The 27,037-nt window shown below is 33.2% G+C and overlaps 1 protein-coding gene and 1 non-coding gene across 3 annotated transcripts; both read right to left on the reverse strand.

The window, feature by feature from the left end:
• Positions 1-617: 617 nt before the first annotated feature.
• Positions 618-724, reverse strand: LOC120175820. Its single transcript, XR_005521279.1, has one exon. It is a non-coding gene; the product is annotated as a small nucleolar RNA R71 (small nucleolar RNA).
• A 7,581-nt stretch (positions 725-8,305) lies between these two features.
• LOC120175765 (trihelix transcription factor ASIL2-like) lies at positions 8,306-26,083 on the reverse strand. Of its 2 annotated transcripts, XM_039182331.1 has the most exons (3): positions 25,219-26,083; positions 24,346-24,741; positions 8,306-8,320 (listed from the first exon to the last, which is right to left on the reverse strand). In XM_039182331.1, exons 1-2 carry the CDS (start codon positions 25,870-25,872, stop codon positions 24,352-24,354), a joined length of 1,044 nt encoding a protein of 347 aa, XP_039038262.1. In that variant the 5' UTR covers positions 25,873-26,083; the 3' UTR covers positions 8,306-8,320; positions 24,346-24,351. The 2 variants fall into 2 exon arrangements, with proteins under 2 accessions (XP_039038262.1, XP_039038263.1); XM_039182332.1 differs by lacking the exon at positions 8,306-8,320 and having other exon boundaries at positions 24,224-24,741.
• Positions 26,084-27,037: the final 954 nt, after the last annotated feature.

Raw genomic sequence — 27,037 nt, forward strand, 5'->3', positions numbered from 1 at the left:
TGACCCACAACAACATCCAGAACTTAACACCTTTTAATTCAGAGATAGAGAGAACTTTTCACCGAAGGAGACAACAAAATCAACAAGATCCAAACATGAAGAAGAATGTTATGGGAAATGATGGTGAACTATAATTGCCAATTAAAGATATTAGAATTTCCCAAACAACAATGGGAAAAATAAAGAGAGGATTCCACCTTAGCGTAATGAAATGATGCAGCCACATTACCACAACATTGATGACATAAATAGGAAAATTAGAGAGCACGTTGTACTCATTCTTGATGAATTAAATCATGATATTGTTTAGTTGGCTATCCATGTTGCCCACTTTGAGTTAAAGTTGATGATGTTTCAAATGTTGTAATCAATGGGGTAATATAGTGGAATGCACATTGAGGACCTTAGAGAACACTTGCGAGAATTTATGAAAGTGTGTGATTCATTCATATAGTAAGGAGTGATCGAAGTAGGCTTGAAGCTAAAATTATTTCCATAGTCACTTGGTGACAAAGACAAGACGTGGCTCAATTCGCTACCACCCAGTGCTATAGCATCATGGAATGAACATGCCAAAAAATTTATTGATGTGATTCAACCCTCCCAACATGAATGCTAGATTTAGGAATGACATCATATCTTTCGAGCAAATAATGGATGGGAACTTGAATGAAGCATGTGAGAGGTTTAAAGACTTGATATAAAAGTTTCCAATTCATGGTTTCCAACATTGGACACAATTATAGATATTCTACAATGTTCTTAACATGCAAAAGTTTTAAAGACTTAATGCGGAAATGTCCAATTCATTGTTTCCAGCATTGGACGCAAATAGAGGATGGTTGTAGATGCCTCTGCCAATGGAGAATTGTTGGACAAATCCTACAACGTAGCTTATGATATCTTGGATAGGATTTCCAATAATGACTATCAATACCCTAATACAAGGATCATATTAGGTAGACGCATTGTAACAACAGTGGATATCGATACTTTGAACACATTGACCACACAGGTGACATTATTGACTGAAATGATGAATAACATGCAAAAGCCTAGAGGTATGTATGAGGAAAAGGCTACAACTCTTGTCAATTGTGTTTATTGTAGTGATAACCATAACTTTGAAGAATGTCCAAAAAACCATGAGTATGTGTACTCTTTTTTAGGAATTAAAACAGGAATGACAATACCAATACTTATGTGAATACTTACAATCCAAACTTGTGAAAGCATCCTATCTTATCTTGTAGAAGTTAGAATGTGGCCAACCTCAATATGACATTACAATCAAATTTTAGGAATACACAATAGCATTATTCGCACAAACAATAAACTTAGTAGTACTCGATGCTTCAACATCAACACAACAACAAATAAGGTTGCCAAGGGTAGAATTCTAACCAACGCAACAATCAGCAAGGTTATCAAGAGCATTGGAGAATCAAGTTGGAAAGATGGCCAATATTCTCAACAACATATCATAAGGAGTATTTCCAAGTGACACTAACGTTCCAAAAGCTCAAGAAAAAACTCATTACAATGAGCATTGCAAAGTCCTCACAACACGTAGTGGACTCCACGTTGGAAAATCAAATGATGAAAGCAAAAAGGAGGAGGATGAGAGACATAAACAACAATATAAAGGCAATGAGTTGGAAGTTAAAATTAAGACACCAGCATTGGATGTCACAACAAAATATGAAAGTCATAGCAGTAACTCTAGGACATTACCTCTAGCAATGCCGACAACACTACCACATGTGATGCCAGCAGCATTGACATTGCAACAAAATCCAAGACCTCCACCTCTATTTTCTCAGATTCTAGAAAAGCAAGAAGGACTGACAATTTAGAAAATTCATTGATGTTCTACGAAAATTAGTGTTAACATCCATTACTAGAAGCATTGGAGCAAATGGAAAACAACATTAAATTTATAAACGAGGTGCTTTACAAGAAACGTAGAATTGGTGATTTTGAGACCATTGCACTCATTGAAGGGTGTAACTCCATTGTCACGAGCAAATTGCCTCCAAAGTTAAAGGATCTAGGGAGTTTTACTAATCTTTGCACTATTGGAAATTAATACATAGGTAGAGCTTTATGTGAGTTACGCTATAATATTAACTTAATGCCTTTGTCTATTTTTAGGAAACTTGGGATTAGTAAAGCATAAACCACAATAGTTACACTTCAACTTGCCAACCAATCCACTGTGTATCCAAGGGCAAGATTTAGAATGTGTTAGTCCAAGTGGAAAATTTTATTTTTTCCAACAGAATTTATTATTTTGGACTGTGAATCTGACTAAGAAGTGTCAATCATACTTGGCTGGCCATTCATTTTTACAGGTAGAGTGATAATCGATATTGAAAAGGGAGAACTTACTATTCGTCTTGATGATGAACACATTACCTTTAATGTTTTAAATCTTGTTATGAATGATAATAATGTTGAATGTCATGCTATTGACATCATTTGATGAAATTGTGCAGTAATATATGGATAAATGTCACGATATTGTGATTATCACTCCCAATGTCTGAACAACAGAAGAATCAAATGAGCCAAACCATGAAGATACTAAGTCATTTGATGGGAATAAATGCTTCTACATTGATCCTCTCATCAACAATAGTTCTACACTAATAATGTCAATAACAGAGTCGTAAGATAAGAACCTGAGGAAAATTGTAAATGTTGCATGGTGTAGAAAAACACAACATCATCCAAAAGATCAAGGAAGCTCTCACAAGGATCTTATAATGAAATTCCTTCTTTGGAGATTCAACCTGTCAAGCTACAACATTTCTATGGTGACAATGAAGAAGTGTGATTCATGACTGATTCCAACAAGCACGATTTTTAGTTCAAACAATGTCTCAATTTCACAAGTGTAAAGGACTAAGTGCAACATGATCATGTCATATCAACCTTCAACAAGCAAAAAGGGATATCGTTTTACTGGGACCTAGGATATGTTATCACAAACCTCAATTTCAATATGTGAAAACATTTTTACATGCTTTCAATAAGTCATTTATGACATTAAATTAGATTTTTTAGTTTAATTTATAATTTTTCTTTTCTTAATATTTTTTAGGAAATGTTCCCACATCGATTGCCGCACCATCATTCATTACATGTTGCCTTTTCTTCACAGCATTAACTAGAGTTACAAATGAACTTTACTACCCATCATCTTCTTGCATTCCAAACTATCATTTCTATATCATTAATAATACAACATCTGCAAAAACATTAGCGGAGTATTGGTGTCCTTTCTCCCATGTCTTATTATTTTTGCATGCATTGAGGGAAATGAACATCATAGGTTTGGGGTGTATTATTTTTTTGTGTTGTTCATTATTATATGCATTTGTCATGTTCATATTTTGTGTTGTTCATTCAACCTTTCCAAGATATTTTTTATCACGTTATTTAGATAGACAAACAATTGTCTAGACTTTGTATTTACCTATGATGAGATGATTGTCGATAGCAATATAATGTCAACAATCTTAGAATTTAAAGATAACATGAGATTGCCTTAATGATTCTTATGATGCTAAATTATTTATCGAATGTTGTGCTTGGTTCATTTGTGGATATTTTGGAGAATATTTAGTTATCTTGCATTAAAAAATTATTATATTTTGTATAAGTTCTGTGTGAACTGCTAGAGGTGCCAAACTGATTCTAGTTGAATAAATTGTTCATGGAAATCTTTTAGCTCTAGGAAACTTCGTTGCTAAGGCAATTTTGGTACGCTTAGTGAATACTAAGTAGGAAAGATAGTATCAGATAGCATGAGTGAATGAAAGTCTGCATGGGATGACTCTACCTAAAAGGCTATGGAGTTCGTTGTTGACAATACACTCAAGTATTGGCACGTAAATGTGATAAGTTAAAGCTCTAGTTAAGCTACAAAGTAATTATTATGACATCATCTGCTTTATTAATTACTTTGATAATTATGGTATTCTTTGCTAATACCCATGATGGTGAACTATCACGACTAAGAACGCACACATGCATAAGCTTTAAAAGTTGATTTGAGTTAATTTTTGGTTGTCTTGAGATACGAAAATGATTGGCAGAAAATTGCTAAGGTTATGTGGTGAAAGGTACAAGACAAGTGTGAGAGTTATGATGTCTAATTATTGAGGGAAAGTTATTGTCATGCATTGCTTGAGGACAAGCAAACACTTAGATTTAGCGGTGTGATAATTATAAAAAAGAATTATTATTTAGAGCCTTTTACTTAGGTTCAACTTCTACTTTAGAAATTTTAGAATCATATTTATATTTATTTTAGCATATTTACATCATTTGCATATTGGGAGTGAATTGTTAGTACTTGGGTAGATTTTATTATTTTTTCTGCAAATTGATATACCAATGCTATGAAATTGTTAACACTATAGACATTGTTGTGAGCTGATGCCGGATGGATTGTTGAGATGATTCTGCAGCAATTGTTGAGTCACAAACTGTTAAGATAAAATTTAGGAATTGATAAAGCTACAGAAAAAAAGGTTGGAATTTAAACTCAATGAGCTTTCAAAAAATGGAACTTTTCTAGTGGTGGAAAGTTTGACTTTGATGGGCTGTAAATATATTATTTTTCACACACTTTATTTATCCTTAGAAACCCTAATTTTCATAGTCGTCTTTTATTTTTCTCTCCTACTGTAGCTATGGCAGCCTAAAAACATTTGGGAAAACAACACTTGGATGTGAAACATGTTGCAACAGTTAGAACGAAGGCCAACGATTGATTAAGCGTCATCTTAGCGATTCAGATCGAACTTGAGAAAGGGAGTTTATTTTGTTAAGATGATTTATTTTTATTTTATGTTGAGATGTTAAACTTGGATCTTTTATTTTTGAAATATTTTTTTGGATTTCATGTTTATTCACTTTGTTTTAGTATTATTGATTGGTGTTGCTATAGTTTAATTTTAGACTTGTTTGTAGAGATATAAATTGTCTAGTAATGTTGCAAGAGTAGGTTACATCATGAATAACATCAACATCTATGAGAGAAACATTTAGCATAAAAGATATTTTTTCAGACAATTTATCATAGTATTCTTAGTACACTTATTTGAATTGCTAAAGGGATATAGTCCTAGTAATTTGTTGGTGAATATTTTCGATAGAAGAATAACCTGCTAGGTTAATGCTAGACACAGCAATCGTAATGCTACATCATTGTTAATTGCATGATGTTGTTTAATATCCCATAATCCTGTCTAAATTGATCACTACTTCATTTACTTTGTTGTAATCTCTTTTATTTTGTTTTGTTTTCTATTATATTGCTACAACATTGCTCCATTCATCAACAATACACAATTTTACATTTTTTGCGTAACAATTCTACAAAGTAATACTAATATATATGGATATGATACTCGATGTACTTGTTGCGTCCACTTTTACTACTTGATAAACGATGGTATATTCTTGCACTTATTGTTGTTATATTATTAGAAGCATCATTAGGCCCTTAGTAGAGGATTAAGGGAAACATGAGATCCTACTTTAGTGATAGAATAGTTAAACCTTAAGTATGTAGCACTTGATTAAGATCATGCATGTACCTACTGCTTAGTACCATGTCTTTAGCATTCATATGTTTGTGGAACTCATAATGCTGATCTAGGTTAGATATTATACTTCGGTGTTTGTAAGCTCAACGTTATGATGTTTTTCGTTCGTAGATCAGTAGCTTGAGCTGATCGTGGAGCACTATCACAACAGGACTCCCAATATCTTCTTTAGAGTATTGTATTGTAGCTTTAGTGGGCATGTGTATTCGTAGGAACCTTACTTATGTATCTAGTTTATCGAATTCTAAGTTTGTATTATATTTTTTAAATAATATCTCGAATCTCCAATTTATAAAATGTTTTCATAACTGTTGTTTATGTTTAGTCTTGGTACCATATATTGTGCTTTAAAAATATAAATGAACAGTTTTTGAAACCACTAGTTATCTCGGTAGCCCAATGTGGAACTTTAGGCCTAATCGGGTTTAGGGTGTTATTATATTGGAAATCATCACATCAAGGTGACAAGTTCTTTGGGATTTTTGAGAAAAAAAATTAGTTGTTGGGTTTGTGGTTATAAATATGGGATTAGGGTTTAGGGTTTTTATTATGTTTTGTTAAGAAAATATTGAAAGAAAGTTGTAATTTTTGAAAATTCTCGAAAAATGTCTACTTGGGATGAAATGTTATGCCTTGATGATGTCCATATTTCTTCGTTTGAACTCAGTTCAGAAGAACAATGGGGTATTCGTCAATGAGGAATGACACTGAAAGATCTGCATCAATGGATTATTATATATCTATAATAATTAGGGTTATATCCAGCCACATTTCTACGTGTTTTTAAGATGAACTAGACATTGATTTCAACTTTGATTGAATGTTGGAGGCCCGAGACACATACTTTCCATTTTTTGAGTGGTCAAACGACAATTACGTTGGAAGATGTCACTTACCAACTCGGTGTTCTGAATAATTATGTGGAACTAGTCAGGCAAAACGATTTTAATTGATTTGCAATTGTTCACCAAGTTTTAGGAAAGATGTCCGCACTAGAGGTCTTAGAGGGGTACCGGATATGGATCACTTGGCTGGAGTCTGAATTTAATGTAACTAACGACTCTACTGAGGAGGAGGTTATATTTGCAGCCAGAGCGTATTTGCTCCAATTGATTGGAGGGAATTGTTACCAGATAAATCTGGTAATTTGGCGTACATTCAGTATCTTTTGATATTGAATAATTTTATTGAGTGTCACAACTTTAGTTATGGCTCGATCATTTTGACATTTTTGTACTAGGAACTTTATAAGACTATAATCGTCAGAAGGGGTCAAAAAGCTGAAGTTGAGTTTCTTTTTATTGGAAGGTAATTTTTCAACTTTATTTTTAGTAAATTTTTAATTTATTTTTAATTTTTAAAATTTTTTATTTATTATATTATTTAGATGGTGTATAAAATTACAGAGACCAAGTTTTCGAGTGCAAATAAAATTGACACACAAATGAGGATCGATATCTCCAATCGACATGTGATAAATTACTAACTTTTATATTAATTTTATACTAATTTTTTATTTGTAGTAACTTTTATAATTGATGTTTATAGTTTTCTTGGATCCCGTATTATGGCGATGAGATCCAATGGTTACTTCCAATGGGATTTTTGAAGGTTCAGAGTTGTGGTGTGTCGTTACATCTTTTCTACACTTAGTGATTGTTGAGATGCATGTCACAGATAGAGTGCTGCGACAGTTTGCGTCTCATCAATCAATTCATACGCAAATATTTGATATGGACTCGGTCTATATAATTGATACGTGTGTGAAGCATGAAGATAATTAGTCGAGGAAGCATGTTGTTTACATTCAACAATGGAATGAGCGACATTTAAATGTCCCTAAGCGTATAGAAATTACAGCTATTGACCTTGATTTTGGCATTTCTCCCTACCTCCTAAATTATGAAGCATATGGGAAACCATGTTTAACAAAACATGAAGAGAGGGAACAATGGGAGAAAATGAAATCCAAGTTTGCAAAGGGAAATAAAGCATCATCATCGACATCATTTTCTTATACTTCTGTCTAGTATTTTGAATCTCAAACCAGTTATGGTTTTTATCCTCCATATCATGCTTTAATGGAGAGTTAACCAAATTAGGTTGGAGGTTCATGGGATGCAATGAAAAGCACTCAAGCATCTTCGATCAAACGTGTGGGTGAAAGTGAATGGGATCATATTATACAAGGTATTCAACTCGAGTTTATGATGACAATGATTGCATCAAATACCTAAATTACTCCATCACCATATTTCAAAGGTGGATCTCAAAGTGGAATGATGTTTAGTACACCTCCTATTCAAGAAGCAAACGAATATGAAGATGAAGATGATCAAGGTGAATGATCACGACGTACTCGACGAGCCCCACGTCATTATCATTTGACCATTCCTCGATATCGCTAAGAATTAAGAAAATATAAATAAATTTTATCATGCATTGTATTAGTTTGTTAATTATTTTGTAATAAAAGTATTTTGTTAATGATTTGTAACATTAATTTTTTAGTTAATTATTTTTTAACTTATATTCGAGCAAACTCGTCACGTCGATGTGATGAGTTTCAACGGTTACATTTTTAAAATTCAAAAGTTGCCCATTGCTCAATGGCTAGGTTTTTTAAACTCAATGGTAACTCCTCACCTCAATGTGGTGAGTTCCTTAGTTTATTTTAATTTTTCCTTTAAATATTTTTACTGAATTTAAAAATTATAAATTCCATAAGGGATTCGTTACGTCGACAAGATGAGTTCCTGTAAATATATTAAAATATTAGCTCACATGGGTCTACCTGCCTGGAGCCATTAAAAAATTATTTCCAAGAAAACTCGTCACGTCGAGGTGATGAGTTACTGTTAGGACCGTCGGCGCAACGAAAACAAAAACACGACAGTCTCACCAGCGATCCAAGTACGCAAAAACCGAAATTAGGAGGAAATGATGTGAATACTTATAGTGGGTTCCCTGAAAAACAACAACGACTAATGGTGATCATGAATGGCTTGATTCGTAAGCCTCCACGAAAATACGTCTCGGCCTCTACTCAGTTCACTCGATTGAGAGCAAAAAATTTATTTTCCCAAAAACAATTTTGAGAAAACAACTGAAGACAATGAGGCTGCTAGACCTTACACAACTTTAAATATTCGAGTTACCCTAATATCTTAGGGATTTTTGGTTATTTCGAATTAATTAAATTTTTATTTAATTAATTCAAATTAAATGTGCATTAAAGACTTATAATCCAAAATTACACTCTTTAACGTTTATTTAAACTCTTATTTAATTATTATGAATTAAAAAATTCATTAAAAGAGTTGTAATTAGAATTACATTCTTTTAATGTTTATTCACTATATTCGGGATAATTAAAATCATATGTATATCAAATATACATATATTAACTCTAGATATATTTTAGTAACGTACAACAAATTATACATCTTTGCTCAATTCAATCCTAGGGTGTGACCCTATAGGTACTTGTAACGTTAGTAGTAATTATTAGAACAATTCTAATATTACATACAATGAGTGACGTCTAGCAATATATCATTGTCACCTAAGTTACAAGAAATTATTATTCGACATACCATCTTCGTGATTAACTCTTTTATGTATTACATCATTTTGTCTTTTATATCTAGAATAGACACAAGTCTTGGAATAGTCACACTTGTATAACTCATTTATTGTTTCTTGATATTTAGAGTAGACTATAATTAACGAATAATTTGTGATATCTCATATCAACTTATTCGAGCATGGTCATGCATTTCTAGTCTCACTCAACAAGTGGCATGTGATATATTTTTTATTATATAGGAAGGACAAATCATATCTTAATCATACACACCCACTATATATATCGAGATATATTCAATAACAGTCTTTAACCAGTTACGGAGCATGTTTAACTGTATCAAAACATACAACAATATATGTTGGGGTAATATTGATCTCAAGTCTTAGGATCATACATATAGTCATCACCATGAGCAATGTTATGACCATCACATAATAATCCAAGACATATGCTCATTGTGGATCAATCCAATACATTTTTCAATTCTGACATCTCTATGTCAATGACAACTCATCAATCAATAACATGTTAGTCTTAAGCGTATTATTATTATTTATGCCCATAATAATACTTGACTAGGGATCTTTTAATAATAATAATAATAATAATAATAATAATGTTATTATATAGATTTTATTATCTTTTTATTTATGTTAAATACAAGTATATAACTGAAAATAATAGTTACAATGCCTTTATTCAATAAAATCGGTAAATAAAATGTATTATTACAATCATCATTGATCTTTGGGCATACTCTAACAGTTACCCTATTATTGTAGTGTTTGTCGTAGATTGCAAAATAAAGATTTGAATGACCTATTGGGCAAAATATATATTTTTCGCCTACCCTGTTGGGTCAAAAAAAAACCAAAAGCCTAAACTTGAAAATTACAATTAAGACCCTAAATCGAATGCACCCGACTAATATTTTATATTGAAGCCTTAAAACTAAAATCTTGAAATACATGACCCGAATCTGATCGTTATTTAAAATCGACCTATAGGCCCAAAACTCAAACGTAAAGGACCCAAACAAAAGTCAGTGTCTATTTGATGATTGCTATGTGTCGCAACCGTCTTTCGGTTGGGCCTCGAAATTGGGCTTCGACTTGAAAAATATGGATTGGAGTCGTCACCGATAATTTATTTAAAACAAATGGGTTGATCGGATACCCTATTTCTTACCTGATCTACGTCTTTCCAAAGATGTGTCGGGTTCGGGAGTCGGTTACGATCAAGGAATGATTAGCACCCTTGAACCGTCCTTTCGGTACTACGTAATTTCCAGTTGCCTTTGATTAAGAAAATTGCAAGTTAAATTAAAAGGTAAAATTTGATCTGAATTACTTACCCTTAATGAGTTTACGGAAATACCCTTAAAAATAAGATTTTAAAAGAGAATAATAATAATAAAAAAAAGTAACAAAACTAAAGATTAAACCAAGGAAATAAATGAGACCAATAATAATAAACATAAAATAATTGGATGAAAAAAAATGAAATTGAATAAAATAAAATAAATGAAGATAAAATATATATACAAAAAGAATAAAAAAGGTAAAGTGTTTTTTTCAAAAAAATAATAATAATAAGAGCAAAGAAACTAAAAATATAATGAAAATAAATAAATAGTATAAATAAAATAATAAAAATATATATATATAAATATAAAAATGTATGTATAACATAATAAAATACTAAATAGTAATAATAATAATAAAAAAATGAAAAATAAATATACATATAATATTAACTAAAAAAATAGTAATCATAGAAATATAAAATAAAATAAAGTAAGAATATATATATATAACGTTAGGAAAATATAGTAAAAAACATAGTAAATAAGTAAACATAGATAAAAAAAATAATAATATATATATATATAATAGGAAAATACAATATAACGCAAAGAAAAATGAAAAAAATTATAATAAATAAATAAATAAAATATAATTAAATATATACATATATATATATAAATAATAAGGGTTAAATTAAAATAAAAAATGAATTAGGGGTCAAAATTAATAGCCAATCGAAGAAAAAAACGACAAAACACGCGGATCCACACGACCCGTTTATAAAAATCCGAATAGTTTTTCAAAAACACAAGCCTCGGGGACTAGATCTACAGAAATAGATATTGAAAACGCCCCCGTTCATCGGCCAAAAACACTTCTCTCAGTTTTCTTTCGAAATCAAAACACAACAAAGGTAAGGAAAAATAACATGCGAAGGTATGAACTTTACCTTTCAAAATATAAATGCTTCGAAAAATGGCTACGAGTTGCTTGTAATTTTTTGCTTGGTATTTCGTATATCCTCCTCCGAATGTGTAACAATAGTGAGTTACAATGACTATTTATAATGCTTGTGGATCCTATCATTAGGAGTTTAAATAATAGTATAACTCTATCCTATTTTTAGGAGTTTGAATCCTAGAAAAATTCTATCCTATTATTAGGAGTTTGAATCCTAGTAGGACGAAAAGGTGTGTTGACAGCTGCCCCTCTTTGCCCATAGTCGTGTCACGGGGATAGGGCAAAAATTAAAAGACACACTTTTCGTTCAGCGGAGTTGAAAATTGACTTTGATGTTTCAATAACTCCCTGTCGAATTGAGTTACGGATGACTCCACCATCGTGAAGTTGAGTTCATCTTGAAATGATATGAATTTGCAGCCGTAGTTCGGAATTTGAATTAGCACGTGGCTTCCCGTTGACTTTCGGTCTTCTTCTCGGTTTAAAGACCTTGGATCGGAATCGAACTCAAAAATCTTCATTGACAAATAGTTTTTTCTTGACTTAAGCTATGCTGCTTGAAAATGGTTGCTTGTCACTCAGGCACGGCTAACCCAGATCCTCTTCTCGACTTGAAAACCTCGACTGCAACCGGAAAGTAGTGCGATTGATGTGTCATCTAGCTGAATGGAATCGAACTCGACAATTTTGATGGTAGATAACCCTTCTAACCTTGAGTTATGTTGTAAATGATGTGCCTTGGAGCTGAGCGTAGTCGAACTCGAAGGTCTTTGTTGAAAAATAATCCTTCTTTGAGTTGGATATCCCTCATCATGAAGTTGAAATCCAATCTAAAGATGGATGATGCTTGTGTGCACGATTCCCTTCGTCGTGAAGTTGAAACCGCGGGTGGCCCCTTCGTCGTGAAGTTGAGCCTGAAATTGGATATCCTTTATCGTGAAGTTGAAATCCAAGTAAGTAGCATTGTTCCGAGTCCAATATCCTCCGTCGTGAAGTTGAAATTGGCTCTGGAATCGGGAAATTGTTTGTTGACAACCAGCCATCCCTTCGTTGTGAAGTTGAACTTGTGTTGTCTCGAGTCCAATATCCTTTTTTGTGAAGTTGAAATTGGCTCCGAAATTGGGAAATTGTTTGTTGACAACCAGCGGTCCCTTCGTCGTGAAGTTGAACTTGCGTTGTCTCGAGTCCAATATCCTTCGTTGTGAAGTTGAAATTGGAACTGAAATTAAGAAGTTGTTTGTTGACAACCAGCGGTCCCTTCGTCGTGAAGTTGAACTTGCGTTGTCTGGAGTCCAATATCCTTCGTTGTGAAGTTGAAATTGGCTCTGAAATTGAGAAGTTATTTGTTGACAACCAGCGGTTCGTCGTGAAGTTGAACTTGCGTTGTCTGGAGTCCAATATCCTTCGCTGTGAAGTTGAAATTGGCTCCGAAATTGAGAAATTGTTTGTTGACAACCAGCGGTCCTTTCGTCGTGAAGTTGAACTTGCGTTGTCTGGAGTCCAATATCTTTCGCAGTGAAGTTGAAATTGGCTCCAAAATTGGGAAATTGTTTGTTGACAACCAGCGGTCCCTTCATCGTGAAGTTGAACTTGCGTTGTCTCGAGTCCAATATCCTTCGCTGTGAAGTTGAGATTGGCTCTGAAATTGGGAAGTTGTTTGTTGAAAACCAGCGGTCCCTTCGTCGTGAAGTTGAACTTGCGTTGTCTGGAGTCCAATATCCTTCGTTGTGAAGTTAAAATTGGCTCTGAAATTGAGAAGTTGTTTATTCACAACCAGCAGTCCCTTCGTCGTGAAGTTGAACTTGCCTTGTCTGGAGTCCAATATCCTTCGCTGTGAAGTTGAAATTGGCTCTGAAATTGAGAAGTTGTTTATTGACAACCAGCGGTCCCTTCTTCATGAAGTTGAACTTGCGTTGTCTTGAGTCCAATATCCTTCGCTGTGAAGTTGAAATTGGCTCTGAAATTGGGAAATTGTTTATTGACAACCAGCGGTCCTTTCGTCGTGAAGTTGAACTTGCGTTGTCTGGAGTCCAATATCCTTCGTTGTGAAGTTGAAATTGGCTCTGAAATTGAGAAGTTGTTTGTTGACAACCAGCGGTCCCTTCGTCGTGAAGTTGAACTTGTGTTGTCTGGAGTCCAATATCCTTCGCTGTGAAGTTGAAATTGGCTCTGAATTTGGGAAGTTGTTTGTTGACAACCAGTCGTCCCTCCGTTGTGAAGTTGAACTTGTGTTGTCTCGAGTGGCACGATATCCTCCATCGTGGAGTTGAAATCGAGGATAGCCACTTTGTTGTGAAGTTGAGCCTTGACTTGAATAATCTTCGTCGTGAAGTTGAAATCCAAGTATTGTATATTGCGGGTGGACACAATTCCCTTCGCCGTGAAGTTGAAACCGTGGAGACCCCTTTATTGTAAAGTTTGGCTTCGAGCTAGATATCCTTCGTCGTGAAGTTAAAATCCACTCTCGAGCAAATTGTGTTGTTTCGAGAGAAACTTTCAATCTGTCGAGTTGGTCGAAGTGTAGCTTCTTACTGCTGAGTTAAGCAACCAACATGAATCTTTAAAAGTGCTTTTGAATCGAGTATCCTTCGTCTTGAAGTTGAAACTTGACTCTAAAAGCTGTAAAAAATTATGTATGTGGAAAATGATAAATATGATGCTCTAAAATGTATGCATAAGATGCATGTAACATGAATTGTTTATATTTTATCTCCTGAAAAAGGTCTGATAATTTGCATTAGGATGTTGAATCCCCAAATGATGCCCCAATATCCAAAAATGCCCAATATTTGATGTTGAATCTCCAAATATGCCCCAAATGTTCCTCATTTCTTACTTCAGCATTGATTCTGAGCATGAGTTTTGTGTCTAAGAGTCACATGCATTTACCAAGATCCACTCTAGAGAGACTGTCTTGTTTGAAAAAAAATGTTTTTCTTTCTCTTTTATTTTCAAAGTTCTGAAAATATCAATAAAGAGTTTCGAAAAATGTTTAATCAAAAGTTTTTAAAATATTGTCTCTTTCACGGTTTTACAATTGAGACGAATCATAAAACTAGAGTTCATTGAATATCAAATGTTTAATTACAATGTTAATCCTTCAATAAATTATAGCTATTTGACACATGCCAAGATCAAAGCTATCTTTGGGAAATGGTTAAGTAAGGAAAGGATAAAAAGGTCTCAGGTTATTGTGTTCGGTCAAAGGTTTGGCATTTGATGCTCAAAGGTTTGATGGGGTAGCTTGCATTCTCCTCTACTGGAAGTGTTCTCCGACTCCCAGCTTTCATAGTCATATTTGGATTGTGCGATGCCTTATCAAGGAATTTGTGTGATCGCCTTAGTTGCATAATTTTTATATTCGAGCCACTTTTTTAGGTTTTTAACTCGAATCCTCCTTTGGTTTTAAGACATTATTCAAGATTTACGTCTTGAACCCCCTTGTTATTTTTCTCTACCATGCATTAATTACATTGTTTTTTGCAAACAAAGATTAATCCTGATGGGCGGGATGAAATCTAAAGATATTCTCTTTTGTTTAGAAATCCATGTATGATTAGAAGGGACTTTTAAGGCACGTAATGTAGGTCAGGGTTCATGGTTATGAAAGAAAAGGATAAATAGGCCCAAACAAGTGTTTCAAGGTGTTGAACCAAGGATCAATTCATTCTGATGCCTTCAATCTTGCTCAAAATGTTTCTCTCTGTTGATGCTCTATTATCTTCGAGTGAAGTGATTCAGTGATTCGGGAATGATTGTGCTTGATCAATCTCATAGTTTGAAGCTTGATGTACCATTTGTCTTTAGGGAATCTTTGCATGTGCTTTTTTGTCCCTTTTTCTTTTTGATTTTTGTTCTTTCTTTTTTTTTGTTTTCTTCTTTTTTGCTTCTTTTCTTTTTTGTTTTTGCCCTTTTTGTTCTGATTGAATCTTCGCACTTGGCATTTGGTTCATCTTTTGGTATCTCATCTGAATCAATGTCTTTGCTCATGTGAGCATATTTCTTCCACCTTGCCCCCCAGTGTGGAGGGTGATCCTTGGTTAGGGTTGAATCGGAAGAAAAATACTACAGGCTCAAAAGGGGACACAAGGGATATATTTTTTCTCCTGTTGTGAAGGGATAAAGAAAGAAAGTCGTTCATCATTTCATACATGTAAATCTTCACAGAAGAGGTATACCTAGGGGGATAGATTTTCAAGATTAATTCTATTCACATGAAAACAGTGTAATTAATGTATGATATAATTATTTCGAATGAATTCTTCTTCTTTTTTCCTAGATGTCTCAATGTTCAGGCTCCCCGCGAGATGCCCCAAGTTGGTTCTTTAGAAGAATGCTCATGTTAAAATGAACAACTCAATGCCTTGGGTTTTAATGGTAAGAAAGGTTATTTTCGAGTCTAAAAAAGACAGTGGTGTGATCTTATTGACTCAAAGAAAGGTATGAGTGTATCAAAAAGATAAAGGCAATGTTCAAGAATTTCAAAAGGAGGTAATGACAAAATTTCGTCTTTTGGTAATGACCACGAGTTATTTTGGGAAAAGAATCAAGGTATTTTATTATGAGGTTTAAGACAGGGTAATAAAGGTCTAATATTTCCATATGTCAAAAATATATAATTCTTGAAGAATTAAAAGAATCATTAATTCATTTAATATTCGAAGAACTAAAGATTAAAATTTGTTCAATTGCTCCACCTTAGAAAGCATCATAAATTCAATCATTTAAAAGATTAAGCAAATATGAAAGATCAAAGACATGTTCAAACAAAACAGTCCTCTAAGTGCAAATGGTATATGCCATGCCCCCTTCTTCTGCAAGCGCCTTATAATTTTCAGAGGAATGTTTGGGGTTTTTTATGTGGTAACAGCTAACAGCTTCAACATCGTAGCCCTTAGGATATGGAGATTCTTTTCTTAGATCATCCTGGCAGGCTTTGTCCTACAATCAGCTGATCAGGCTCCCACTGTATTGTTTTTAGGTTTTTTCTTTTGATGTTACAATCTTGCTTCCATGTGGTGTAATGTGGTTAAAACCACTTCATCGAATCCTCCATGAAGAAATTTCATGTTTATGAAAATGCTTAAAAATGAAATGTAGATCCACAACGCAAAATGAAAAAAATGCATGAAATATTCGAGGCATTGATCCAGAAAAGTGCCCATTATTATAAATAATCCTTATTTCGACAAAAATGTTTTATCTTGTAAGAGACATAAAAACAATCAAAGGTACATTCGGACTAAATCCTCTAGACCCCGAACAACTTCCAGCAGGTTGACAAGTCTTCTGTTTTCATTTGTCACTGGTTGTATGCCTTGTTGGACCACTCCTGCTTCTCTTGCCAGGCCATGTAGATGGTGAGCTGCCTTCTGTACTTGATCCAGGAAATCTCGGATGACCGCGTCTCTGGCTTTCACCCTTTGTTGTGCTTGATCCCAACGGAAACGCCACTGCAAACCCCCGTCGAAGGGCACTATCTGAAGCTCACTCGCTTGCTTTTTGAAGCTATTGTTTTAACATCTTTCTCATGTTGTTTCTCCAGATCAGCCATTTGGATTCTCAGGCGTTGGATTCTCAGGAGTTATCATTGACTTTATCTTGGTACCCTTTTCTCAAGTCTTCAAGCTCAAAATAAACTCTTTTCTACTCCCTTTCCAGTTTGTCTGCTCTATCTTTCTGAGAATCGGTATCTAGTTTCCATTGATAACGTTCAGCTTCAAGTTCCTTTACTCTCTGTTTCAACTCATTATTCACAACTTCAAACTCTGCCTTGACTATCTCAAGTTCAGAAGGGACAGGCCTGAGATGTTCCTCCATGATTCGGGTGTCTTCACAGTCTGGCATCGGGATGCTATCATTCTTTCTCAATCTTCGCCACTCCATATAATCCAGAGTAAGCATATCTCTGGCAGCCACGACATCCATCCGGGATACTTTCTTCCATGACTCGGCTGCCTCTTTGATCCTCTTCTTATAACTGTCACCGTGATACACAAACTCTGATATAGATAATCCGTATGTTGTTGGGATAAACTGATGTGGCCCATACTGTCTAAGTGCCAACAACAGAGCATACCCAACTGCACCCCAAAGTCCAAGTAAGGTCATAGTGTCATAATCCCCAAATCAGAAAAGAACATCACTTAGGAACAACCAGGGGGCTCTTCAAGTAATATCCCAGTCTTGAAGATGAGTGAAGACCTTCATCCATTCTTCCTTCGAAGCACCTTCATGCCATTTCATAGTGATGAACTCTCCCAATGGTGAATAGGTAGTGCTGAATCGGCAGTAAGCAACCCCGTTAGTCTTCCAGAAGTGGCTGTGAATCCAGACTTGAAGGAGCTGAACATATCCAATGAACCTTCCTCCACCAGTTCTTCTGCAATGATTAAGAGACCGAAAGGTCTCGACTAAGATGATCGGTACGGGGTTAACTCGCCTTGGAAGTTGTTCAAATAGTTCTACTACGGCTGCGTCGATGCACCCCAAGGTCTTTGGAAAGATAATCAAACCGTACAGACCCAGTGCAAAAAGATCTATAGTCTTCCATTCATCACGGTGGTTCTTCATTAGTTTCTTTATATGGATCCACTCGATTCCTTCCCCACTACCTTTGTGTCGGAGTCGATCAGTCACCCACTTTTCATCAACCCCTGCAATCTTGGCCAGTTCGTTCTTAAAAGGCTGACCCTTGATATGTTTGATATATGCCTTCTCTAGTCTGATGCTTTCGCAGTGCAGTAGTGTGGTACACTCTTCGATAGTGGGCACCATGTCCTCCCGGTTAAAGGTGAAGCAACTATATCCCGGGTTCCAGAATTGAACCAAGGCTCTGATTAAGGGCTCACCGGTCTTAACATGAAGCAAAAGTGCAATGTCACCATACCGCTGACTGAACTTCTGTTTTCGATCATTCTTCCAACTATCCCAGATGTCTCGAAGTTCTTGTACATTGTTATGTTTTAGGCTGATAGAGGCATAGCTAACAAGCTCTGACACATAACTTCCTTGAAGATTGTCTCCCTTTTCTTTCTGAGTCTTCTCGGACCATAGTCGTACCTCGGGGTTTTTAATCTCCTGTATTACAACACCTTTTTCCATTAATACAGATTATTTATGGTTAACGAACACATTTTTTTGGTGGATCAACACCTCTTTTGAATGATGCAGATGATGGAAATAAAATTAAAGAGAGGAAAAAAATGAAAAGAGTTAGTAAGGTAAAGATAATAATCAAAGCAATCATAAAAAATAAAAGTCCTACCCCACATGCTTATTATTCCTACCCGGATATGATCTCTATCCCGCAAGTTGATTTTGAACAAGTCCTAACCGCATAAATTTCTAGTTCACATGTTTTGAACAGAAAGTAAAGTAAAAAATAATTTCGGCATCCTAGGGTTTAAAACGAGGTTTTGGGATGGGCCCTAACTCCTTATAGTCTCCGAGTTTAGGTTCTAAAAAAAGGTACTTGAGTTCTCATTGCCGGTTCCCCCTTGGGCTTGATAGACCCTTAGTCCTAAACCCATCACAGGCTTGTGTGGACTAAGTTAAACTCGAGAGAAAACATTCCATTATGCCCGCACGGTGAATAAATTCACACGAAGACATAAGGTATATGAATCCCGAATGCTACTTTCTAGGCCCGCACGGTGAATAAATTCACACGAAGGTGTCGATTTCACCCCCACTTAAAATAGGGTTTAGAGCTCGAGTTTAGAGCCTTAGATGAAAAATCTTTAAGAGCTGAAATCATTAGAAAACGGTTAGTGCAACTATTTACTCGAAAAATATAATCAAAAGTAAGCAATAAGGATCGAAATGTTACCTAAAAATTTAAACTTACCCTTTTCGTTAAAAAGACAACTGGAAATTACCTTAGCCTAACTCACTTACCTGCTTCCTCAGTGGAGTCGCCAACCTGTCACAACCGTCTTTCGGTTAGGCCCCGAAATTGGGCTTCGACTTGAAAAATGTGGATTGGAGTCGCCACCAATCATTTATTTAAAACAAATGGGTTGATCGGATACCCTATTTCTTACCTGATCTGCGTCTTTCCAAAGATGTGTCGGGTTCGGGAGTCGGTTACAGTCAAGGAAGGATTAACACCCTTGAACCGTCCTTTCGGTACTACGTAATTTCCAGTTGTCTTTGATTAAGAAAATTGCAAGTTAAATTAAAAGGTAAAATTTGATCTGAATTACTTACCCTTAATGAGTTTACAAAAATACCCTTAAAAATAAGATTTTAAAAGAAAATAATAATAATAAAAGAAAATAACAAAACTAAAGATTAAACCAAGGAAATAAATGAGACCAATAATAATAAACATAAAATAATTGGATGAAAAAAAATGAAATTGAATAAAATAAAATAAATGAAGATAAAATATATATACAAAAAGAATAAAAAAGGTAAAGTGTTTTTTTAAAAAAAGAAAAATAATAATAAGAGCAAAGAAACTAAAAATATAATGAAAATAAATAAATAGTATAAATAAAAATAATAAAAAATATATATAAAAATATAAAAATGTGTGTATAATATAATAAAATACTAAATAGTAATAGTAATAATAAATAAATGAAAAATAAATATACATATAATATTAACTAAAAAATAGTAATCATAGAAATATAAAATAAAATAAAGTAAGAATATATATATATAAAGTTAGGAAAATATAGTAAAAAACATAGTAAATAAGTAAACATTGATAAAAAAATAATAATATAATATATATATATATATAATAATAGGAAAATAATATAATATAACACAAAGAAAAATGAAAAAAATTATAATAAATAAATAAATAAAATATAATTAAATATATACATATATACATATAAATAATAAGGGTTAAATTAAAATAAAAAAATAAATTAGGGGTTAAAATTAAAAGTCAATCGAAGAAAAAAACGACAAAACACGCGGATCCACACGACCCGTTTATAAAAATCTAAATAGTTTTTCAAAAACACAAGCCTCGGGGACTAGATCTACAAAAATAGATCTCGAAAACGCCCTCGTTCATTGGCCAAAAACACTTCTCTCAGTTTTCTTTCGAAATCAAAATACAACAAAGGTAAGAAAAAATAACATGCGATGGTATGAACTTTACCTTTCAAAATATAAATGCTTCGAAAAATGGCTACGAGTTGCTTGTAATTTTTTGCTTGGTATTTCGTATATCCTCCTCCGAATGTGTTACAATAGTGAGTTACAATGACTATTTATAATGCTTGTGGATCCTATCTTTAGGAGTTTAAATAATAGTATAACTCTATCCTATTTTTAGGAGTTTGAATCCTAGCAAAATTCTATCATATTTTTAGGAGTTTGAATCCTAATAGGACGAAAATGTGTGTTGACACTATGAAACAAGAATATAGAAAAGATTAGAAGGCAATTGATTTCATTTGATCAAGTTGGATCTTGGATTTTTGGGTATAAATCAGTAAAAAAATATCGCTCATAATGTAGTAAACTTAGAAGGTCACTTTAGCACATCTTGAAGAAATAGAACCAGGTCATTCGCATATGACTCAATTTGATGATTCGCTCGACACAGATTGAGGATATATGAATACAGGAGGTTGCTTGCTCCGCACATCTCGAAGTGATAAGACTTGTTTTGTTAATCTATTCCAACACATCCTAATAAGATAGGGTTTTGGAGATAATAAATACATTCTATCTTAATCATCTCTTTTCGATAATTACATTTTTAATATCATATTTGAATGTTTTAACACATATAAGGTCTTACGGATGACCCAAAAATTCTAACATCAAGCCCAAAGGTCTTAAAGATGACTTGAAAGACTTAGTAGACGAGGAGCTTTATAAATCAATTTCTTACTTTAAAAATTTACCTTTCTAAAACATTTTACTCAAAGGATTTAATATGCGAGAAACTTTAAATATTAATTTATCATTTTTAAAATTTTTCTTTTAAAAGATTATACCTGAAAGTCTTACAAATGACTGAAAAACATAACATATTGTTGAGAAAAAAAAACTTAACATCATACTCGAAGGTTTTACCGACGATCACATGGACTATTTAAGCGAGAGATTTAGGAATCAGATTTTTATTTTTCAAAAATTCATATTTTCTTAAAAACATCATTTTCGAAATATATTGATGATACCTAGAAGGTCTCAACCACCATGAATTCCCTCATTTTTGTATCTTTGTTCTTCAGGTGATTGACTCTACAACTCTTATACTTTTAGCTTTTCCTTGAGGCTTTACCACTCTGAGCTCAATTTCCTCAATTTTTTAGGCTTAAATCTTATGTACATTTGGCTCAAAGTGGAAAATATACTTTTACTCCTTTTGATTTTTTTTTCTATAACCAAAACTATCTCTTAGAATTATATATTAGGTTCAATTCTCACCCGTTAAGGTACAAAATTAACAACTAAATGCACCTTGAATTATAGTTTTTAAGCTTGGTTCAGTTTCTATAATGTTAACTCAAAATTTATGGACCTTTACAGTTCTAGTAATTACATTTTGTTACAATAATGTTTTGTCGTCTAAATACATCCTTATTCATTTTTGTAAGTTTAATTTGTCAATTACATGTTCTAGTTTCTTGAATATATAACAAAAACCTAATTTGATAAAGTTAGAATTATTAAATACAAAGGAGCCTTGCATCGCACGAATGATAAAACAAATTGATAAATGAAGCAAATTTGGTTACAAGTTAAAATCTGATTCGAATTAATTAATTAATAAATCATATACTACTATTGATTATATATATGTTTGTGTGTGAATGAAAAAACTACATTAAAAGTCATCTAAAATCTAATTCAAAATAATCAATCAATAGATCAAATATTACTGTTGACTATATATATATATATAATAAAACAAGAACATAATAAATTATAACCCATAGGGAATTCAATAGTGTGGTCAAGTTATATGATTTTATCCAGATATCGTTTAAAATTATGACACCGCAATTTGAAATTTCTAGCTCCACCTCTGTTTATGGTGATTACAAGATAATCTCTGTTTAAATTTTTTTAATCATTGATAACATATACATATCTACAGACGCAATTGTTTGAACCCTTAATCTCTAGAAATAACAACATTTTCTTTAATCACTACGATCACTTTGTGAATTCTATTTGAATATGGATATTAAGCATGCACATTTGAACCAATAAATGATGAATATTTTTTTTATGAAAAAAATAGGTTAAATAAAAAGTAAGTTATAAAAAAGGCAACACAATCCTGATATAGGAATCTAAAGTGCGTGAAGAAAAATAAAATCAAAATATTTTTTTGGGTAGATGCTTTATCCTTTAAAAAAAATAGTAACTATCAATAATTTCGATATCTTTATTTGAGTTAAAACGTAATATTGTTGTAGGCATCGAGATTGAGAGATATAATTTGACATATTGTTCCGTGAACTGTTCTAAATGCGTTGATAAATTACCACAAAAGGGTATCTAATCATATGAAACCATCGACCTTTTCTAATTAAGAGACGTGTCATGATGAATGTAACATGAAACGTCAAAGCATCATAACGATAGACAAAATTGTGCCATAAAAACATACAGATAATTGTTCCCTAAAGAAAAACAAAAATAAACGCTTAAAAGTATACGAAAAGAAAAAAATTAAAAATGAACGATATTTATTTATATCGGAATAAAAAATAAAGAAAATAAAAATAAAAAAGGAGAGACGATGGCACTAAGTCGCGGCCTAAGATAGTACTTTAAAAGAGAACTAGAGGGGTTAGTTTATATATATATATATATATATATATATATATATATATATATATATATATATATATATATATATATATATATGCATGTATGTTTAAAGATGAAAATAAAATATTGGAAATTGATTGCATGGATGGAATTAAGGCGATTAAAGACGATATTAGGATACTAGAAGAAAATTCAATAGTTGAAGCTAGGTAAGTTCTACCGTACCGCAGGCTTAATATACGGTAAGGAAATGCGTTAACGGTTTTGTTATTATTATTTTTAACAAAACCAGTAAAAAATTACCTAAAACATTAATGTTTTTTAACATTTCCGGTAAAGTACCCAATAATAACAAAACAGGTAGAAAAAATAACAAAACTGGTAGCGTTTTACCGGATATGTTAACAAAACAGATAGAAATAATAATGTTTCCGATAATTTTTTACCGGTTTTATTAAAAAATAATAACAAATCGATAACGCCTTTTTTTAACCGTATATTAACACTGCCGCACGAGACTTTCCATTGAAGCTACCCATAAGTTCCTGAAGCAGGATTGGGAAATTAATATTCGACATGTAGGAATGAACCATAATAAAGTTGTCCATATTTTAGTAAGAACTAGTCGCTGTGGACCAGTACTTGAGGACATCGGATTTGACTCACCCCAAACTATATCATACAACTCAGCCTTAATCTTAAAGTTATGTTTGTAAAAAGAAATGGAAGGAAAATCATATTTGCAACCTTAATTTTAAGGAAAAATAAAACTAATTACATGAAAGAGTGAATAGATCGGAATATGCAAATTGAATTAACTCCATACGCACCATTTCTAATTCATTTATTAACTTAAAAGTTCTTGCACACAACAATTACTATGATTATGCTTGTACATTTTTTCTTTGCATATAAAGTAAACATTTTAGCTTATAAATGAGGTAGAAATTGCTATTTACCTACCCCACTACCCTTATCTAATTAATTAATTAGTCTATTGAAAGTTAACCCTTGATTTCTAGGGGGTGCTCATTGTCAATACACAAAACCTACTCATGCAAAGGTATAATTAATTAGATTTTTGTTCACTAATAATCATAACAAGTAATCAATTTCTTCCAATCCTTAATGAAGAATCAACTCCTTTATTTGATGCTGCAAAGAGCCTAGCAATTTCCAGTTGAGTGGTGGCAATGATCTCAGTTCTTTTGAGGTCCGTTTCTCCTCTTTTAGCCTCAGCTTCAACTCTCATTCTCTCAATTTCTTTCATGGTTTCCATCCTTGCATGTTCTGATTTTAAAACTACTTGTGCTACCCATTCAATGCTCTTAGCTATTTCCCATTCGTCTTCGTTCCTTCTCTTCTTGTTCTTCGTCGTCTTCAATTTCTTCGTCCTCGGTCTTTCATTTTCACCGTAAAGAGTCGGTGTGCTACTATATGTCTCCATAGCTATCTTATCCGATAAATGATCCGATATTCTTGTTCCCGCCCCATCCTCCTGTTATAATCAATACAAGATAATATATGTTCAGAATCTTAACCTATTAACAATGCACACATTTTGTAGACATAATTGTTCAAATCCAAGTACTAATTAAATGTGATAGCATGGTGCCCTTAATAAAACAAAGAACTTTGTACAAGGTCTTCAATGGTCTTTTTCTTGCTTTGTAAAAGATGCCATGGCTAAAAAAAAATGGAGGAAATGGGTACTTAGCCTTCTTCTTTTTTAACAAGAAACTACTCTTCTGAAAATAGGTTTTGCTGTCATGGAATGAAAAATATGTAAGTTCAGATTTTCACCTTTTTAGAATCAAAACCATGAAGTAAAGTTACATATACACTATTTTTCTTTATTATACCCTATTAGAATTAAATATCTTCTTCTAATTGGGAAAAATAATATTTTTAAGAAAATCTTAAATTCATGTAATAGGACAATTTAAAAGATTGTGTGTATATAATTCTTACTGACCTTTGGGATCCTATCAATACCATTGGAGCTATGCGAATTTTGTGTATGTCCAGGAAGCTGAGGAGCCAAATGCTGCGGCGGCTGTGGTGGTGGTGGAGCAGGTGGCTGATGTTGTTGCTGTAGCACCACCATCATGGCCGGCTCCGGTAAACTCATCCGAGGAGGGTTAGTGGAAATTGGAGTAGCTGCTTGAGGAACTGCTGACGGTTGCAGCTGTGGCGGCAGTGGCGGAGGAGGAGGAGGTGCAGTACTGCCACGAAGTAAAAGGTCAAGCCGCGGATACAAAGGCCAAGACGATCCGTCAGCTGTGGCGGACTCCGATCGGTACCTTTTCTTCATGGACTCGATCTTGTTCTTGCACTGAGTCTGAGTCTTGGGAGACTTGGTACAATTAGCCCGAGCCGAAACATAACGAGCCACGTCTTCCCAATCTTGACCCTTAAGTTTTGCTCTATTTCGAAGCACCCATTTGTTTTCGTAAGCTTCAAGTAAGCTCGACACAGCTCCTTCACTCCATTCATCACGTTTCAGCCTATCTCCGCCGCCTCCGGCGGTGTTTGCAGGGTGTTTTTTTGGGGAAGAGTCTTCTTTGGTGATGGAAATGTTATTGTTTGAGAGGAGAGATTGGTTTTCTAGGTTAGTTTCTTTGTCCATCTCTCCTTGTACTAAAAAAACGTCTTTAGTCTCGTTTAGCTGCTAACATTGTGTATTCACACCCACTAAAGAAGTTTAAGCTTGAAAAAAAGGGGCTTTAGTGGAGGGAGGGTTGAAAAGAAAGAAATGAGTGAAGTAGCAGAAATAGAATAAAAATGGGGGAAGAAAAGGCAGGGTTTGGAGTGGTGGCCAACCAAAAGAAAAGGAGAGTAGAGAAAGAGAGCCACTAGCATTAGAGAGAAAATAGGAAAGCAAAGGCTTAGGGTAAAGGTTAGTGGGCAACCAAGTTAACTGCTAGCTTTGTCAATTAAGTTAATGATACTAAATACTAACCCCTTTTACTTCCTTTTTTTAAATTACAAAACTATTTCAAATAAGGTTTTAAAAATTAAGATAAATACCTGATTTTATGATAGGGTATAGGTTGTTAAAAATTTAAAGGACAACAAATTATAAAATTTTTAGAGGACGAAAATATATTATTAATAAAAAATATATATAATAAATAATAATTTAAAATTTTCATAAACATATTATGGATGGTCGTTCTAACTTAATTTATTTTTTTCATAAAGTTAAAATTTAAACTTATGATCTTACTTAAAGAATATATTATATTATCTCAATAAACTAATTGATTATTAATTGTTTAATATGTATGTAATAAATAATGTGGGGGGAGAACCCATTGAGTGACTTTAAAAACTGAAAAGAGTATTATTTTCTTTTAAAATTTGGGTTATAACTATATCAAGTTGTATGCACGTTTGTCAATAACTAAAAATTTATATGTAAATGTTATTTTATAATCACCATATAATTAAAAATTAATGTGAGTTATGTTTTATCATACATGAGTGTATTTGATAATTTAGAAATGTAAAATAAACATGATAAAAATATATATTAAAATTAAAGAAAATTGTTACAAAGAAAAATTGTCACATGTAACTTGTATACGATATATTATGTCAAAATTTATATAAATTTAAACACTAAAATAAATTTATAAAGATAAAAAAATAATATAGAAATGGTAAAATCTAATTGTTGGTGTGTTGGTTTAATTGGTGTGGTTGGGTTATTTGGCAGTTAGCGTTGATATGAAGCCAACCAAGAAATCCAGTCCACGGGCCTATTACAGATTAGAGAAAGGGGCGGTGAT

Source organism: Hibiscus syriacus, unplaced genomic scaffold (genome assembly GCF_006381635.1).
Source record: "Hibiscus syriacus cultivar Baekdansim isolate YM2019G1 unplaced genomic scaffold, ASM638163v2 tig00112215_pilon, whole genome shotgun sequence".
Lineage (NCBI taxonomy): Eukaryota > Viridiplantae > Streptophyta > Magnoliopsida > Malvales > Malvaceae > Hibiscus > Hibiscus syriacus.

What these genes read in the sequence shown, in the direction of transcription:
- LOC120175765 (XM_039182331.1), bottom strand. Translation starts at nt 25,872, where the DNA reads ATGGACAAAGAAACTAACCTAGAAAACCAATCTCTCCTCTCAAACAAT. An exon ending in GTATTGATAGGATCCCAAAG is followed by an intron (nt 24,742 to 25,218) that starts GTCAGTAAGAAT and finishes TGATTATAACAG; the next exon opens with GAGGATGGGGCGGGAACAAG.